This window comes from Borostomias antarcticus (assembly GCF_949987555.1).
Source record: "Borostomias antarcticus genome assembly, chromosome: 26".
NCBI classification, from domain to species: domain Eukaryota; kingdom Metazoa; phylum Chordata; class Actinopteri; order Stomiiformes; family Stomiidae; genus Borostomias; species Borostomias antarcticus.
Genome location: NC_140259.1, coordinates 10,050,735 through 10,065,935, shown reverse-complemented (window position 1 = coordinate 10,065,935; position 15,201 = coordinate 10,050,735). Strand labels below are relative to the sequence as shown.

The 15,201-nt window shown below is 47.7% G+C and overlaps 2 protein-coding genes across 3 annotated transcripts; both read right to left on the bottom strand.

Annotated features, from left to right (window-relative positions):
• Positions 1-1,422: 1,422 nt before the first annotated feature.
• slc35e1 (solute carrier family 35 member E1) lies at positions 1,423-7,847 on the bottom strand (the record flags this gene model as incomplete). The annotated part of the gene is made up of 6 exons (XM_084459208.1): positions 1,423-2,704; positions 3,370-3,615; positions 3,995-4,120; positions 4,944-5,081; positions 6,458-6,528; positions 7,520-7,847. The coding sequence occupies 6 exons, from the start codon at positions 7,845-7,847 to the stop codon at positions 2,474-2,476; spliced, it is 1,140 nt and encodes a 379-aa protein (XP_084315334.1). The 3' UTR covers positions 1,423-2,473.
• Positions 7,848-9,895: 2,048 nt separating this feature from the next.
• LOC311326316 (mediator of RNA polymerase II transcription subunit 26-like) lies at positions 9,896-15,016 on the bottom strand. 2 transcript variants are annotated; one of them, XM_084459199.1, is made up of 3 exons: positions 14,843-15,016; positions 12,384-12,461; positions 9,896-12,268 (listed from the first exon to the last, which is right to left on the bottom strand). In XM_084459199.1, the coding sequence occupies exons 1-3, from the start codon at positions 14,912-14,914 to the stop codon at positions 10,613-10,615; spliced, it is 1,806 nt and encodes a 601-aa protein (XP_084315325.1). In that variant the 5' UTR covers positions 14,915-15,016; the 3' UTR covers positions 9,896-10,612. The 2 variants fall into 2 exon arrangements, with proteins under 2 accessions (XP_084315325.1, XP_084315326.1); XM_084459200.1 differs by having other exon boundaries at positions 12,384-12,458.
• Between the last annotated feature and the right edge of the window lie 185 nt (positions 15,017-15,201).

Below are 15,201 nucleotides of genomic sequence, written 5' to 3'. Positions count from 1 at the left end.
TAGTTAGTATGGAAGTTAGTATGGTAGTTGTGAACAGTGTGACAATTGTGTCAATTGAATGTCTTGGCTAGCTAGTTTGACATAGCCCAATGTTTCCAAATATGCATTGCAATAAATACAATTAACTTCTGTGAGAAACACACATAGCCTATGAGCATGGAAATTGCACAAATAAATTGCTCAACAAAACTAAGCTTACCCCAATGAGAATTTAGCCAGGTCGTGTTGACAGGGTTAAGTTAACCTCACCACCAAACTCCTGGCTCTACTCTGCCGTAGAAAAACAAGCCACATTTTCAGATCCTTCATATATGCGAACCTGAAACCAGTCCACAGAATCCTGCCTAGCGAACGTGAGACACAAGTCATGGGTTCCAGTAGACATGCTCTCTGTCCTGGTCTGGACACACAACAGTCATGGGTTCCAATAGACATGCGCCCTGTCCTGGTCTGGACACACAACAGTCATGGGTTCCAATAGACATGCGCCCTGTCCTGGTCTGAAGACACAACTGTCATGGGTTCCAGTAGACATGCTCTCTGTCCTGGTCTGGACACACAACAGTCATTGGTTCCAGTAGACATGCTCTCTGTCCTGGTCTGGACACACAACTGTCATGGGTTCCAGTAGACATGCGCCCTGTCCTGGTCTGAAGACACAACAGTCATGGGTTCCAGTAGACATGCTCTCTGTCCTGGTCTGGACACACAACAGTCATGGGTTCCAATAGACATGCGCCCTGTCCTGGTCTGAAGACACAACTGTCATGGGTTCCAGTAGACATGCTCTCTGTCCTGGTCTGGACACACAACAGTCATTGGTTCCAGTAGACATGCTCTCTGTCCTGGTCTGGACACACAACAGTCATGGGTTCCAGTAGACATGCTCTCTGTCCTGGTCTGGACACACAACAGTCATGGGTTCCAGTAGACATGCGCCCTGTCCTGGTCTGGAGACCCAACTGTCATGGGTTCCAGTAGACATGCTCTCTGTCCCGGTCTGAAGACCCAACAGTCATGGGTTCCAGTAGACATGCGCCCTGTCCTGGTCTGGACACACAACAGTCATGGGTTCTAGTAGACATGCGCCCTGTCCTGGTCTGGACACACAACAGTCATGGGTTCCAGTAGACATGCTCTCTGTCCTGGTCTGAAGACACAACTGTCATGGGTTCCAGTAGACATGCTCTCTGTCCTGGTCTGGAGACCCAACTGTCATGGGTTCCAGTAGACATGCGCCCTGTCCTGGTCTGGACACACAACAGTCATGGGTTCGAGTAGACATGCGCCCTGTCCTGGTCTGGAGACCCAACAGTCATGGGTTCCAGTAGACATGCTCTCTGTCCTGGTCTGAAGACACAACAGTCATGGGTTCCAGTAGACATGCTCTCTGTCCTGGTCTGGAGACCCAACTGTCATGGGTTCCAGTAGACATGCTCTCTGTCCTGGTCTGGACACACAACTGTCATGGGTTCCAGTAGACATGCTCTCTGTCCTGGTCTGGAGACCCAACTGTCATGGGTTCCAGTAGACATGCTCTCTGTCCTGGTCTGGACACACAACTGTCATGGGTTCCAGTAGACATGCTCTCTGTCCTGGTCTGAAGACAGAACCACACCCTTAGAACCACACCCAACACAGCCGGATGGATGAGCAGGAGGTACCTGAGGATGTTCTGATCAAATCCACATCTCCCACAATCCACTAGCACCTCCATCACTCCACCCCTCTACTCTACAACTATCGGAGTGGCAAAGTCATATGTGAAACTTCTAAACCATACAAGTGATTTCCAGAACATTAACCGGGCTAGTACGCCTCCACCCTGGACAGATATCCATATGAAGACAGGGTTTTTGACATGATGATGACATTTCAGCAGCGATTAAAACGCAGGTCTTTAATGATTATGGTCGGGTCAACTGATGGCAAGACTTGGATTCACGGAGCAGGATGCAGATGGGGTTTCATGCACAACATTTCAGCGTCTCTGATATACAGTAATTGTGAAGCTCTATTTAATAGCAGACCAACTGTGCCATCGTGGGTACAAGGACAATTACATCCCTGTTCAAAGGCTCTCACAGGAAACACAATAGCAACACCCCTTTCTTTTGCAAACAGGCAACACTTCCACCACGAAAAACATGATGTCACATTTCACCCCAAAAACAAAGTAAGTCAGTCAGGTGTTTCCAATCCCCTCGGGCAAAACTCACATCCAGATCACTCCTGAGATCTGAAAACATCTCACAAACACTCCCATCAACGGTTCATATCAAAAATAAATTAAACAATGAAATGCAACTAATTTGTTAGAAAAAAACATATTTGGGACAAAACGCTGGTCGAAACATGATGAGACACTTTTCCTGTTCCTGCGAACCTAAGAGCGCTCGCCGTCCGTTCCCTGTCTGAGGATGGTCTGAGGGGGGCGGTGGGGGCGGAGCTAACGTGGCGCCGGACCGCCCGGCTAGACTACGTACTGGTGGTTGTTAGCGTAGTTCATCGTGTACGCCTGCCGGCTGTACTGGAAGTGGTCGGTGAGCACGTTGGTGCGGCCGTGTTGGAGCTCGGAGCCCTGGGAGAAAGGCACTGAACCGTTGGGCTTATCCAGTCCCAACTGGTCGAATGACATCATATCCTGCTTGGAGACGGGGAGCAGAAGCTGCTTCTTTGCTTCCTGGTTGGAGTCATATTTTGCCTGAAAACAGGCAAACAGAGGGGCTTTCAGAGGAGCAGAAAACACATGCGCTCAGAACACACAATAGTCCACTATTTATTACCCACAATTCACCTTGATGTGCAGGGAACAGTGCATGTACCCTACATTTTCTCCGTTCCCTAGGTAGTTCACTACATGGTGAACCCTATATAGGGAATAGGGAGTGAGGGAACGAGGGAGCGATTCCCAACACAGCTAATAAGGGGAACTACACAAGGACACATGTTGGCTTGGTGCTTCCCTGAAGTTGTATAAAGAACCAACACAAAAACAGGAATGTGGATTAGTATAATTATTAGCTTAATTTGGGGGGGGGAGTCTATCTGGGTTGTCACGCCTGAGGATGTTTTGCAATGACATTTGTGTGTATGGGTTTGTTAGTTTGTTATGTTTTAGTGTGACATATCAATGTTGTTTTTATTCTTTGTTGTTTGTCTTGTAGTAATTTGTTATGTTTTTGTCTTAAAATATAAAAAGGACACATGTATCTTATCTTTATAGAGGAATACTGGGAGTCAGCCAACCTTCATACCAGTAGGACTGTGTTTCCATGTTTTACTACAAAGTTCTAGAACACACTGATGATGACGAACTGCACTGGATCAATGGTATCCGGATGATGTCATCACTTCCGAGACACTCACCTTGTTGTAGAGGAAGACGCCCACGATGGCGGTCATCATGCCCAGGATGTTGGTGGAGGTGACGGGGTTACGCAGCATCAGCAGCGAGATGCTGATGACCATGATCCTCTTGGTGGCGTTGGCCACGGCGTAGCTCAGGGGGCTGACCAGGTTGAGGATGCTGAAGGCGATCACGTTCTGGGCGAAGTTACAGAAGCCGCTGACCAGCAGGAGCAGGAAGGTGCCGGTCCAGTCGGAGGTGTCCGTCTAGAGGGGGGGTTTGGGAGGAGGGCGGTGAATGAAACAACGCAGTAACGCCTTCCTGGAAACACTGAACAATACGATGGCTCATCTCTGGATAACATCAAGGATCACGGCAAAAAAAGCCAATACTACTCATTATACTGTATGAAGAGGCGGTCAATTAGGGTCGAGTTACAAGGAGGTATCCCTTCTGTTTACGATGGTACAGTCCACAAACAGACTAAACAGGAAGTAAGGTGTGGTAAGTTGGTGTTTGTTTCAAGAAACTGTGTGAGGAGCTTATGCATCTTTAGACTTATTTATACCTAGATATCCCTACCCCTCTTCTCTCTCTCTCTCTCACACACACACACAGACACACACACACCTTCGGCGTACTCACCATATCCCCGTCCACCAGGAAGGAGGAGAGGTCCACCAGGATCCACGTGGGCAGCATGAAGATGACGGCGTTGAAGCCCAGGATGTTGAGCAGCCTCAGGTGGTGAATCTTTGTGTCCCGTAACACCTGAGGGGTACAACGTAACACGGTGGTCCTCAGAGTTCACCACCCCTAAGGGGCGCCTGTAGCTCAGTCGGTAGAGCGGGTCGTTCAGTGATCGAAGGGTCAGCGGTTCGAATCCCGGCTCCGACTGTCCACACGTCGAAGTGTCCTTGAGCAAGACACCTAACCCCAAATTGCTCCCAATGAGCAGGTTAGCACCTTGCATGGCAGCTACCGCCATTGGTGTGTGAGTGTGTGTGTGAATGGGTGAATGAGAGGCCATTGTAAAGCGCTTTGAGTGCAGCTAAGGTGGAAAAGCGCTTTATAAGTGTAGTCCATTTACCATTTACCTCAGACAGATCTGTCCTGTATCCACCAGAACACCAGGGGGCAGTAGTGAGTAGTAGTGCACTGACTTCCTACATTAAATGCAATTACTGTACGTCGCTCTGGATAAGTGTCTAAATGACTGTAATGGAAATGGAACGTACCAACTGATCCCCCTCACTTGATTCCAGTGTTGTGCAAGTTCTCAATTTACATGAGCTAGTTGTTCACTTCGCACATTTTCAAATGGACTAGTTCAAGTTCATACTTCACAATTAAAAAAATTGAACTAAAGATGCAGCTCCAAAAATTTGAATTTAGAAAGTTAGTCTAGTGATAAAGTTAAGGTAAAGGGTCACCACGCTACCCCATTTCCGTGCATTTCCTACAATATTATCGGAAGATACGATGACGTTCAGCCCAGCGTAGGACAGGCGCCCTCGCGACGCCCCCGTGTTTGGACTGAGAGCATGCGAGGGTGAGAGTGGTGCTGATGCTGCGTTGCCGGGGAGGGCTGTACCTTTTTGGAGAAGATATTCTGCAGGGAGAAGCAGAGTGTGGCGGCCAGGGCGCTGACCAACCCTAAGACATCAAACGAGAGCTCGGTCACCGTGGCCAACAACACGCCGCCGATGATGGGGATGAGAGATATGTACACCTGTGACGGGAAGCACAGAGAGAGAGAGAGAGAGAGAGAGAGAGAGAGAGAGAGAGAGAGAGAGAGAGAGAGAGAGAGATAGAGAGAGAGAGAGATAGAGAGAGAGACAGAGAGAGAGAGAGAGAGAGAGACAGAGAGAGAGAGAGAGAGAGAGAGACAGAGACAGAGAGAGAGAGAGAGAGAGAGAGAGACAGAGAGAGAGAGAGAGAGAGAGAGAGACAGAGAGAGAGAGAGAGAGAGAGAGAGAGAGAAAGAGAGAGAGAGAGAGAGAAAGAGAGAGAGAGAGACAGAGAGAGAGAGAGAGACAGAGAGAGAGAGAGAGAGAGAGAGGGAGAGAGAGAGAGAGAGAGAGAGAGAGAGGGAGAGAGAGAGAGAGAGAGAGAGAGAGAGAGAGAGAGAGAGAGAGAGAGAGAGAGAGAGAGAGAGAGAGACAGAGAGAGAGAGAGAGAGAGAGAGAGAGAGAGAGAGAGAGAGAGGAGAGAGAGAGAGAGGGAGAGGGAGAGAGAGAGAGAGAGAGCACGGCTCAGTTCAACTCGCTGTGACCGTCGAGTCCCACCACACCTCTACAGGACCATCAGGACTTAGAGATACTATTACTGAGTGATTCTACTATTTGTTTGGGATAAATGCATTTATGCAAATGAGGAAACCTTCTAATCTATTTCACTGAGCTAGAACCTACCCTCACGTTAAAGTTTAAACAGAATAACAGGATATAAAAGCAGGAAGACTGTAACACATTACGCCTTAGAGCGATATTAAGATTAGAAAATGTGGAGACGGCTTATAGCTTTTATCTCTGGGATTGCCTGCCGAAGAGCACAAGGGGGCCAAACTGTGAAGATTTATATATATAATAAAATAAAGCTCTTAAAACACCTTAGTCTTGCTTTCATTGATTCCATTTCATTGTGAAGCGCATTGTGTTGCATTCATGTCTGAAATGTGCTATACAAATAAAGTTTGAATCACAAAAAAACTGTCCTGACAAAAAAACTCCACTATATTTTTGGGGAAATAAATGAGTGAGCCAGACTAGCTGCTGTTTACATAAGGCCCTGAGAACACATGAGACAGGTGAACTGACCTATCATTTTCCCTTTCCTTCTTTTATGTTAATAATACCTTTTTATTGTTTTAATTTCCCTGCCCTTATAGGCCTTACTGCAGTATACTTATTTAACTATTTCAATCTTTGTTGTATCCTGTTCTCGATTATCACTATTTTGCTTTGGCAACAGATATTATTGTATTTAATGCTAATAAAGCTCATTTGAATTGAATTGAATAACCTGAGCTGCCCGGCAACACTGACAAAGAATTCTTAGGAAGTCCCACAGATCACGCCTCCGAAATCCATAAAGCATTTTACTCACTTTTGTCGTTTGCTTCTCCTTCATGATAATTCTTGATAACAACACCACCCATATTGGCATCGTGGCTTTGACTGCAGGACAGAGAAAAAAACGTAAATGTCAGATTGACAACAGGTGAATTGATCCATTCTGTGTGAGGATGAGGTTGCATCCCCGAAAACCGCGTACTACGTCATTGCGTCAATACACGGAGCACATAATAGTGACGTTTCACACATCTTTGTTGTTTTCAAAACATCACAAAATCATTTTGCAAAGAAATTACAAGGTAGGAAAGACATTCAAGTGATTCAACATGTTTATTCAACTACAAGGAACCATATAATCGAGGAATTGAAAATAAACAAAGAACTGATTGTTTTGATTCACGTTTCATTGGGTACCTTTAATCATAATATGATTACTGTATATTGTGTTAGGCTATAGCTAGTTACAACAGTATGCTTGCCAACAGAGGTGATAAAACAACCCTTCGGACACTCGTGGGCAACAGATAACAAATATAAGTGGAAATCAATCAAGATAACCAGCTACTACCTCCAGGATAGATCATGTATTGTTGTTATTGTTACACATAGTCCTGTATGTTTTATTGTAATTCTGTCCTGTTGTTTGTAACTTAGTGTAACGAGTGCTGAATGATTGTGAACAGGTCACACTTGAAAATGAGTCCTCTGAACTCAACGTGGTTTTTTACCTGTATAAATAAAGGTTAAATAAAAAAAAATAAAAAAAAATGTATAATTGCTTTCCTTGCACAACGGAAGCCGAGATGGCAACCAGGCAAGTTCAGAGTCAGATGCTGGAGCCCCTCCCCCAAACAAAAAAAAGGTTGGGCTATCAAACCTCAAACCTCAACTTATATAGGATGACTAATGAAATAAACAGATCTATGATAAGCAATGAGAGATTCCTCAAGAGGTGACTTTAATCGTCAAACACGGGACACGAATTTAGCTCGAAGCAAACAGACAAGGAGCCGTTCAGTTCCGTTTATAACATTAGCTACCTACTCCCAGATCAGGGCCTAATTCCATTCCGAAGGAGCCGATGTTTACTTACCAGTATGCGCATACGAGACGGGTACCTTCCAGATACTGAAGTGGGCTGACACAGAAGCAAAATACTTCCCAAAAGCCAACGGGAGGATGTACCATCGGTAGTATCGGCTGGGCACCTCTGTTTTGGGGACACCCCATGCCCGCAGTAACGGGGGGAGGAAGACGACGATGGAGAAGATATGGAACAGCGAGACGGTGACCGGATACGGGAATCCGTTCAGGATGATTTTATTCACTACGTTGCCTCCTGAGCTGACTGTGTACCAGCAGAAACAGAGCATAGCGATCCGGACCCCTTCCTTGACTGGGGGACGCTCCACCGCAGCCATCTTCCAGCTCGGAGTCACCGGGAGGGGGTGTGACGACGGAATCTGCCTCCGTAGCCGGACATGCATCCGGGAGCGAGTACTTTCAAAATAAAGGTCACGCAAAATAAATGATTGTAATGGGGTGGAATGGATTCAGGACAGTGAGCGGGATAATAATGTAATAATATTGGTATGTTTTTTTCTGGGTGTGTGGGGGAGGCCTTGTTTTATCCATGTCCTCCAACTGGGACCGAAAATGCTGAAATTAGTGGACTTGGTTGAGAGCTTGGAAAAGACAGAGAACAGAAGAATGAGTGACCTGATAGTAGGTAGAGGGAGAGAGAGAGAGAGAGAGAGAGAGAGAGAGAGAGGGGATAGAGATGGGGAGGAGACAGACAGACAGTGAGTGAGTGAGTGAGTGAGTGAGTGAGTGAGTGAGTGAGTGAGGATGGTAAAGAGGAGAAAGTGGGGGTCAGAGGAAGTAAATTAAATATATCAATCTGACTGAATGCTCATCGCTGCTGTATATTGAATGTGACAGTCAGAGAGGGGGGGCGTGAGAAAGGGTGGAGAGATCAGGACTGTGTGGCGAGGAGACCATGAACGCCAGTGAAAGAGAACGGGCTAGGTAAAGAGGAAAGATAAAGGGAGACATTTGGAGCTTTATATTACATTCATTTACTTTTATCCCTTTCTTTACTCCAGGCTGTAGGCTACATGATGTTCCGGTGTTCAAGATCTCACAGCTTGTTTCTGGCCCCAAAAACCACGGATACATCATTTGAAGCCATTATATTCTAAAACCATTGTGTTTCTTTTGTTAATCGCCGTGAGAACCGGTTAAATCCAAAACGTGAGTAGCCCCACCGAAATAACACGTTCAGACCTCCATGGCTCAAGACACGTCATCCCATGCTCTTATTTTGAAAAGAGACTGCGTTGTCTAGCGCTTCCGGCACCAAAACCGGATATGCTATTGGGGCTTATTGAGGGGTCAGTTCATGCTCCTAGAGCAGAAGTGAGACGTGGAGCATCGCAGCCTACGTCGTCTACTTTTAAAGATTGCGTCACTTCCCTGACTAGTTGAGGCCACATACAAAAGGCCTGTTACATAAAGGAGAGAGCAAACACATAAATAACATGGTAAAGACTAGTTCCTGTAAACGCTGGGGTTGTTTAGGGTTAAGGTTAGGTTTTGGGTTAAGGTTAGGCTTAGGTATAGGGTTGGGTTAAGGTTAGGTTAAGTTGAGGGTTTGGGTAAGGTTTAGTTTTGGCTTGACTGGCCTCAGGGTTTATGGGAACTAGCCACTACCCAGGCCTCAGGGTTTATGGGAACTAGCCACTACCCATATAACATTCATTTATGTTGATGGCTTGTGTTTTTTGCCTTCCATCTTTTGGTGGGGGTCCTAAGACCGCGCTCTCTACGTGCAGCATGTCTGAGATCAGATCTTAGCGTTCTCTATCGGAAGCACTTTGAAGGACCACTGGAGCTCCTCTACACTTTTGGTTAACATTTTGTATTTGACAGGAAATGGGGACTTGGGTGCTGATGGGTTGTGACCACCAGGAGGCAGTACACCTGCATAGCATCCACAGATCATCTCATCATGGTGAACATCACATGCATCCATCATTGTAGGGTTAACCCTATCATTGTAGGTTACTACTCTGAATATTTCCTTTCTATGTGAGGAAAACTGATGTGTAAAGAGACTAAACATTGTTTAGGTCACAAAAGCACATTTCAACCATCACTCAATTTGAAGCCAAATGTGTTCATCAAAACAATGAGATGGATGAGGTACGATTGGTATGAAGCGCACGGAAGACTCACAATTTCTGCATTTTTTTTTTTTTATTAACACAACACGTCCGTTGAAAGGACTAAGTAGCAAAGATGTTCTCTTCCGCATTCAATCGAACACAAAAGGCTAATTTCTGTACATTCACTAGAGCTCCGTTTTAGGGAAAACTGGTTTCCATAAGGCAAACGATATCTAAAAGGAATGGTAACAAGTATATTTCCAGCATAATAAACCGTTTATTTTTCAGGTTTTCCTCACAGTACAAAGTTGCAATAGTGTAGCATCTTCTGATTTTGCCTTTTCAGTTAATTATTTTACAACCTAAAGACATGAGGGGAAAAAGGCAAAGAAAAGGAAAATGCTGTTAGCTCACATTTCCAAACGTGTCATTTTGCAAGATGTTTCTCGGAGGTCCTTTGGATGAGAAGTGGCAGTAAGGAATGTTGATACTGCAGGAAACAACCAAACGTCTTGTGCAGAACACAGGTTAAACATAACTATCTGACGAGCAGAGCTAAGTAAATGGCGTCTTCCTCAAAGACAGACATCTCTGCACATGTAACAAACTAAATGAAGAGGGGGGAAAAGCCAAGATAAATAAGTTCATACATGGTAACCACACTTTCCTTTCTCTTTGCCAGATTGTACTGTACCCGCCCACCACTTTGCGTACTTCAAGTTACTAGGCACCTTTAAACATTGGCAGATAATGCATAGCCTAACCCAGGTCCCACAAAGAACATCCTGGTACTTCGGTGGCGCCGCAACTGAGCTGCCTCCCATCATAACACTGACCAGAGGCTACTTTCACTCGTTAGCCCGTTAACCGAAGCCTGTCTGGCATCAACTCTGCAAAAGGAGTGAGCAGACTAGGCCGGCCTCCACCTGAACGAGCGCACGCTACCGGCCGCGCTCTCTCAGCCAGGCGGCAGGGAGGACGCCCGTCTCTGGTCCTTCAGAAAAGACGGGTCCCAGCTCTCAGTCTAGACACACGTAGGGCAGTATGTTCAGCCTGCTCTCGTCCCCGTACGGGTCCAGGGATATGCACTCTGTCCAATCATACCATTTGTCCTTAGTGTCGAAGCAGCCGTTCACCCCTGGCCAGAGCTGCGTGTGTATTCTGTCGAGGTCCTGTGTGGTGATCTCTCGGCTCACGCCGGGCCGGTCCACGTCGGGGAGGGTCGGCGCCAGCACGTGCGTCTTCCTGGCCTCTTTGACGTGATCCTCCTCTTTTTTCAAGTACTCGGTCATGAAGAAGTGCGCCCCCGAGGCTTGGGCCCCGGATGACGTCAGCACATTGCTCTGCCGGTTAAGGTAGGACTGGATGATTTCGTTTCTCGACAGCTCTTTCCAGTTGGTCTGTTGGAAGGGACTGGGCGTGACCGGGGGTTTCTGCGTGGAGGGGCCCGGCGTGGGCGTCGGCTCAGTCCAGCGAGGAGGTTGCGGCGGAGCGTCCGACGCCACGTAAGACTCTTTGTGGGACAGGGGTTTGATCTGACCCGTTACGGGGTCAAACGTAAGTCTCCTGTCTTTTAACCTGACCGGTTTTGTGCTCTCTTCTCCAAGCTGTCCGTCTAAGTTCACCGTGTAGTCTCTAGGCCTGTATTTCTTTCTTTTTTTCCGCCCTATAACACTGACAGAATCATCGCCCTCAATCTTGACCCCTTCGCTGAGCGACAAGGCTTTGGAGTTGTGCAGAGAGTTGCGAGGAGAGTCTGGCGCTCGGTTGCTGTGCTGGAGGTGTGGGTTCGAGTCTGCCAGTCCGTCCCGGGGGAGAGAGGACTCGGCAGCGCCGGGCCCGTCCTGGAACGACACCTGGACACACTGGGTCAGAGGCTTCGGGGAAGGGGAAGTAGACGGGCCCAGCGGCGCCGAGCCGTCCAGGAACACGGCGCTCGGAGCGGGACCGGAAAGAGACGCTACTTTGGGAGCAGAGAGTGCCGGCTGCTTCGCAACCGCATCCTGCTTGGAAGTCCGTGGACTGTGTGAGGAAGAGCGCGGGCTTTTGGGGTGGCATTGCCCCGACGCCGCCGCCGTCTGCTCTAACCGGGCCTGCTGCTGCAACACTGCCGCTTTCAGCAAGGCGGAAGTGCTGGGAGGTTTGCTGAGACTCTGTGAACTGGGGTGAGGTTTAACGGCGTTGACGGGGATTTTGTTTAGTCTGTCGTTGTCGAGATGCTCGGCGGGAAACTCCGCCGGAGCGTCAAACGTGTCCGTGAAAGCCTCCTGCCCCACCCTGATTCCATTCGTTGGCAGTCGTGAGGAGTTCTGTACTTTTTCGTAGGCGGTCGCTTTGGAGATTTTCACCGGCAAGTGTCCGTCCCTCTGCTCGCCCTTGCGTTTCCGGCCGCCCGGCTTCTCCGCTTGCGGGGTGTAGCAGTTGTTGAAGTCGTTTCTGCTCTTAAGCTCGGGGACCGTTTTACCTGATGACGGAGTGGCAGTTGGAGGAGGACAGGGGTAAGTGCCACCGTTGGCCGAGCCTGGCGTGGTCGAGTGCCCCTTGGACGGCGCCTCGCTCTGCCCCGGCTCAATCAGCTTCTGCCAGTTACGCAGGAGCTTCTTCGCCCGCTTGGCGAGGTCCTCGTCCTTCGTCTTCTTCCTCACGTCATTGATTAGCTTGCCGAGCCGCGTTTCCTGGAGGAAGAAAAGGAAAAGTTTAAAATCTCCAATCAATCGATTGACGTTTGGCGAGTTTGAAAAGCAGACATGCTGCTGAGCCTCGTGCGGATCTTGGCGCGCCCCTCCCTACCTCCAGAGTCTCTTTGGTGATGGGGTATTTCTCCAGATAGGAGATCACTTCCATGACGGCCACCATGTTGCAGATCTGCTGAAAAGTTAAGAGAAACTCATGTTAAAATGAAGTTACTTTACTGACAAACACCCGCATGGAGAATGCTGTGTCCACATGGAATCAGGCAAACGCTAGATGGCAGATATCTTCTGGACGGCACGGGAAAAAGTGGAATAGCAAGACGGCAAAACAAAAATATGCATGACAATATGTTGTTATGGTTGTTTAAAAAGAATGGAATAAACCTATTAAACACAATTATTTTCTATCTATTTTAAGCAATGACTAATAATGCATGGAGCTATAAAATGCAGCTTGTGTGATGGAGCTATGTAACATCCGGTTCTGCATGCTGTCGCAGAGAACGGCAAAAAAGTTACAATGTTTTATACCTTTGGACGGCAATGCCGAATTTTACCCTCCTGCCCTCGTCCACTAAAATGGCAGCCGGTTTGCCGTTACCGCCTGCCAGATTCCATGTGAACGCAACATCAGTCAAGGCTGAATTTGAATGAACTTTCAGATGTGCACCTGTTACATGGTGGGCTTGTTAACGGACTGTAGTTTCAGACTCAAGATGACAAAACCGAGAACACATGCAAATGAGACATTTTACCAATTACAGTAAATTGACTGACCCCGACAATACGCTAATAAGGCAGGCATTGTAAAGAGTGTCCATTCTAATGTATTAATTTCATACAGACTTGTTATACTAGCAAGTATCTCTCAGGAGAGAGGCATGCTGGCTTGATCTAAGCCTACTCAACCTATTGTATGGGATGGGACATATAATCAGACTTGGACTTTTTAAAGTTAAAGAGATCTGAGAACAATATTTTTCCAGTTTCCAGTTAAAGATTACAACCTTCTAGTTTTAGTTCGAGAACGGTGTCGTAGAAATCAACTGAAAATGTCAACTCCAGACTGAAGAAGTGTGCCAGATGGACACTGGTCATTCAGCAGGGACAATCAGAAGAGTGAAATCACTGTATATATGTATAACATATACATATAAACATACTTCTGGAGCTTGCTCGATCGCCTTGTTGAGAGGGGTCAGGGAAGAATTTTTACAGCTCACTTATCTGGCCCCCGGGTGAAACTGTTTTTTTGCTTCCCTCTGGAATATGTAGGGGTGGGATGTCTGCCCACCTCCCTTGTTCTCTGTAAAGCGCATTGTGTTGCCTCTGGGTATGAAATGCGCTATACAAATAAAGCTTTGATTGATTGATTGATTGATTGATTGATATAACTTGCATCCATCCATGTCTGTGGAGTTACTGTGCCCACGTTGTGCCCGCCATGGCATGACTCACCCAGCTTCGTCTGCTGAATACTGTCCCCTATCTAAAGCAAAGCAAAGCCACTATAAAGCAAATGTATAACATTAGAAGCAAGGTAATTGGGGGTAAAGTTGCCACGTTAGCTAGCCAAACTAGTAAGCTTAGCAACTGATTCCCAGTTGACAGCTTGAATAGAGCTTGATAGATTCCCATTGTGGATTGATAATGTTGATAAAGTTAAAAGTTCCTTAGTAAACAAAAAGTAAACCTATTTGATGGGTTGGTGTTGGGGAAGCACTGCTAGCTGTGGGGGCTAGCTGTGGGGGCTAGCTGGTGCTAACTGTGGGGGCTAGCTGGTGCTAACTGTGGGGGCTAGCTGTGGGGGCTAGCTGGTACTAACTGTGGGGGCTAGCTGTGGGGGCTAGCTGGTACTAACTGTGGGGGCTAGCTGTGGGGGCTAGCTGGTGCTAGCTGTGGGGGCTAGCTGGTACTAACTGTGGGGGCTAGCTGTGGGGGCTAGCTGGTACTAACTGTGGGGGCTAGCTGTGGGGGCTAGCTGGTGCTAACTGTGGGGGCTAGCTGGTGCTAACTGTGGGGGCTAGTACTGCTAACTGTGGGGGCTAGTTGCACTGCTAACTGTGGGGGCTAGCTGTACTGCTAAATGTGGGGGCTAGCTGGCACCAGCTTGATAGATAGGAGCTAACGTTTACTAGCTAGCTAATCATTAACATTGGCCAGGGCACAAATAACACCGTGAGTGAGCTGCTAACCTAGCAAACGATGCTAACAGCTTGCAAGTTTGCAACTACACTGTGGTAGTTTGCCAGCTAGCTAACAGTTACTTGCTAGCCTGGTTAGCTAGCATTAAACTAGCTCTTCCTTTGACTTTACTGGCTGGCTAGCTATGCTACCCCACTAACACAAGCTACCTAGCCAGCTAGCCAGCCACAGCTAATCACCATCACAACCTAGCCACAGCTAGTTAGCATTAGCTTAGCATTAGCTAGCATTAGCTTCCCTTCCCCACATTCTGGGGACCGTGGTGAGGAGTGAGAGGGGAGACAAGCTAGCAAACCACAACCCACTTCTACCCACTATCTAACCTTAACTGGGTTGGGAAACGTGACTCACATTGCTTTGGCCGTCGATGGCCTGGAGGAGCCGGTCTCTCATCTGCTGGGGGGTCGCCCTGGCCGCTGTCATGCCTGGGAGGTAGTGGGTCGGTGGATAGGGGTTCGGGGGGTTCCGGATCGGTTCGGGGGGTTCCGGATCGGTTCGGGGGGTTCCGGATCGGTTCCGGATCTACAGGCCTGTTATTTATGCTCGTAAATCAAGCCCCATACTTCCATGGTGCCTGTTTTGTTCATGCAGTTATGATCACAAGTGATACAACCAGCTAGACACATAGAGAAACGGGATCGACCGTCATGTGTGAGGCTACCTGCTCGGTAGTCTTCAGTCTGGTCTCTCTCACACTCCGGGTTGCCAGG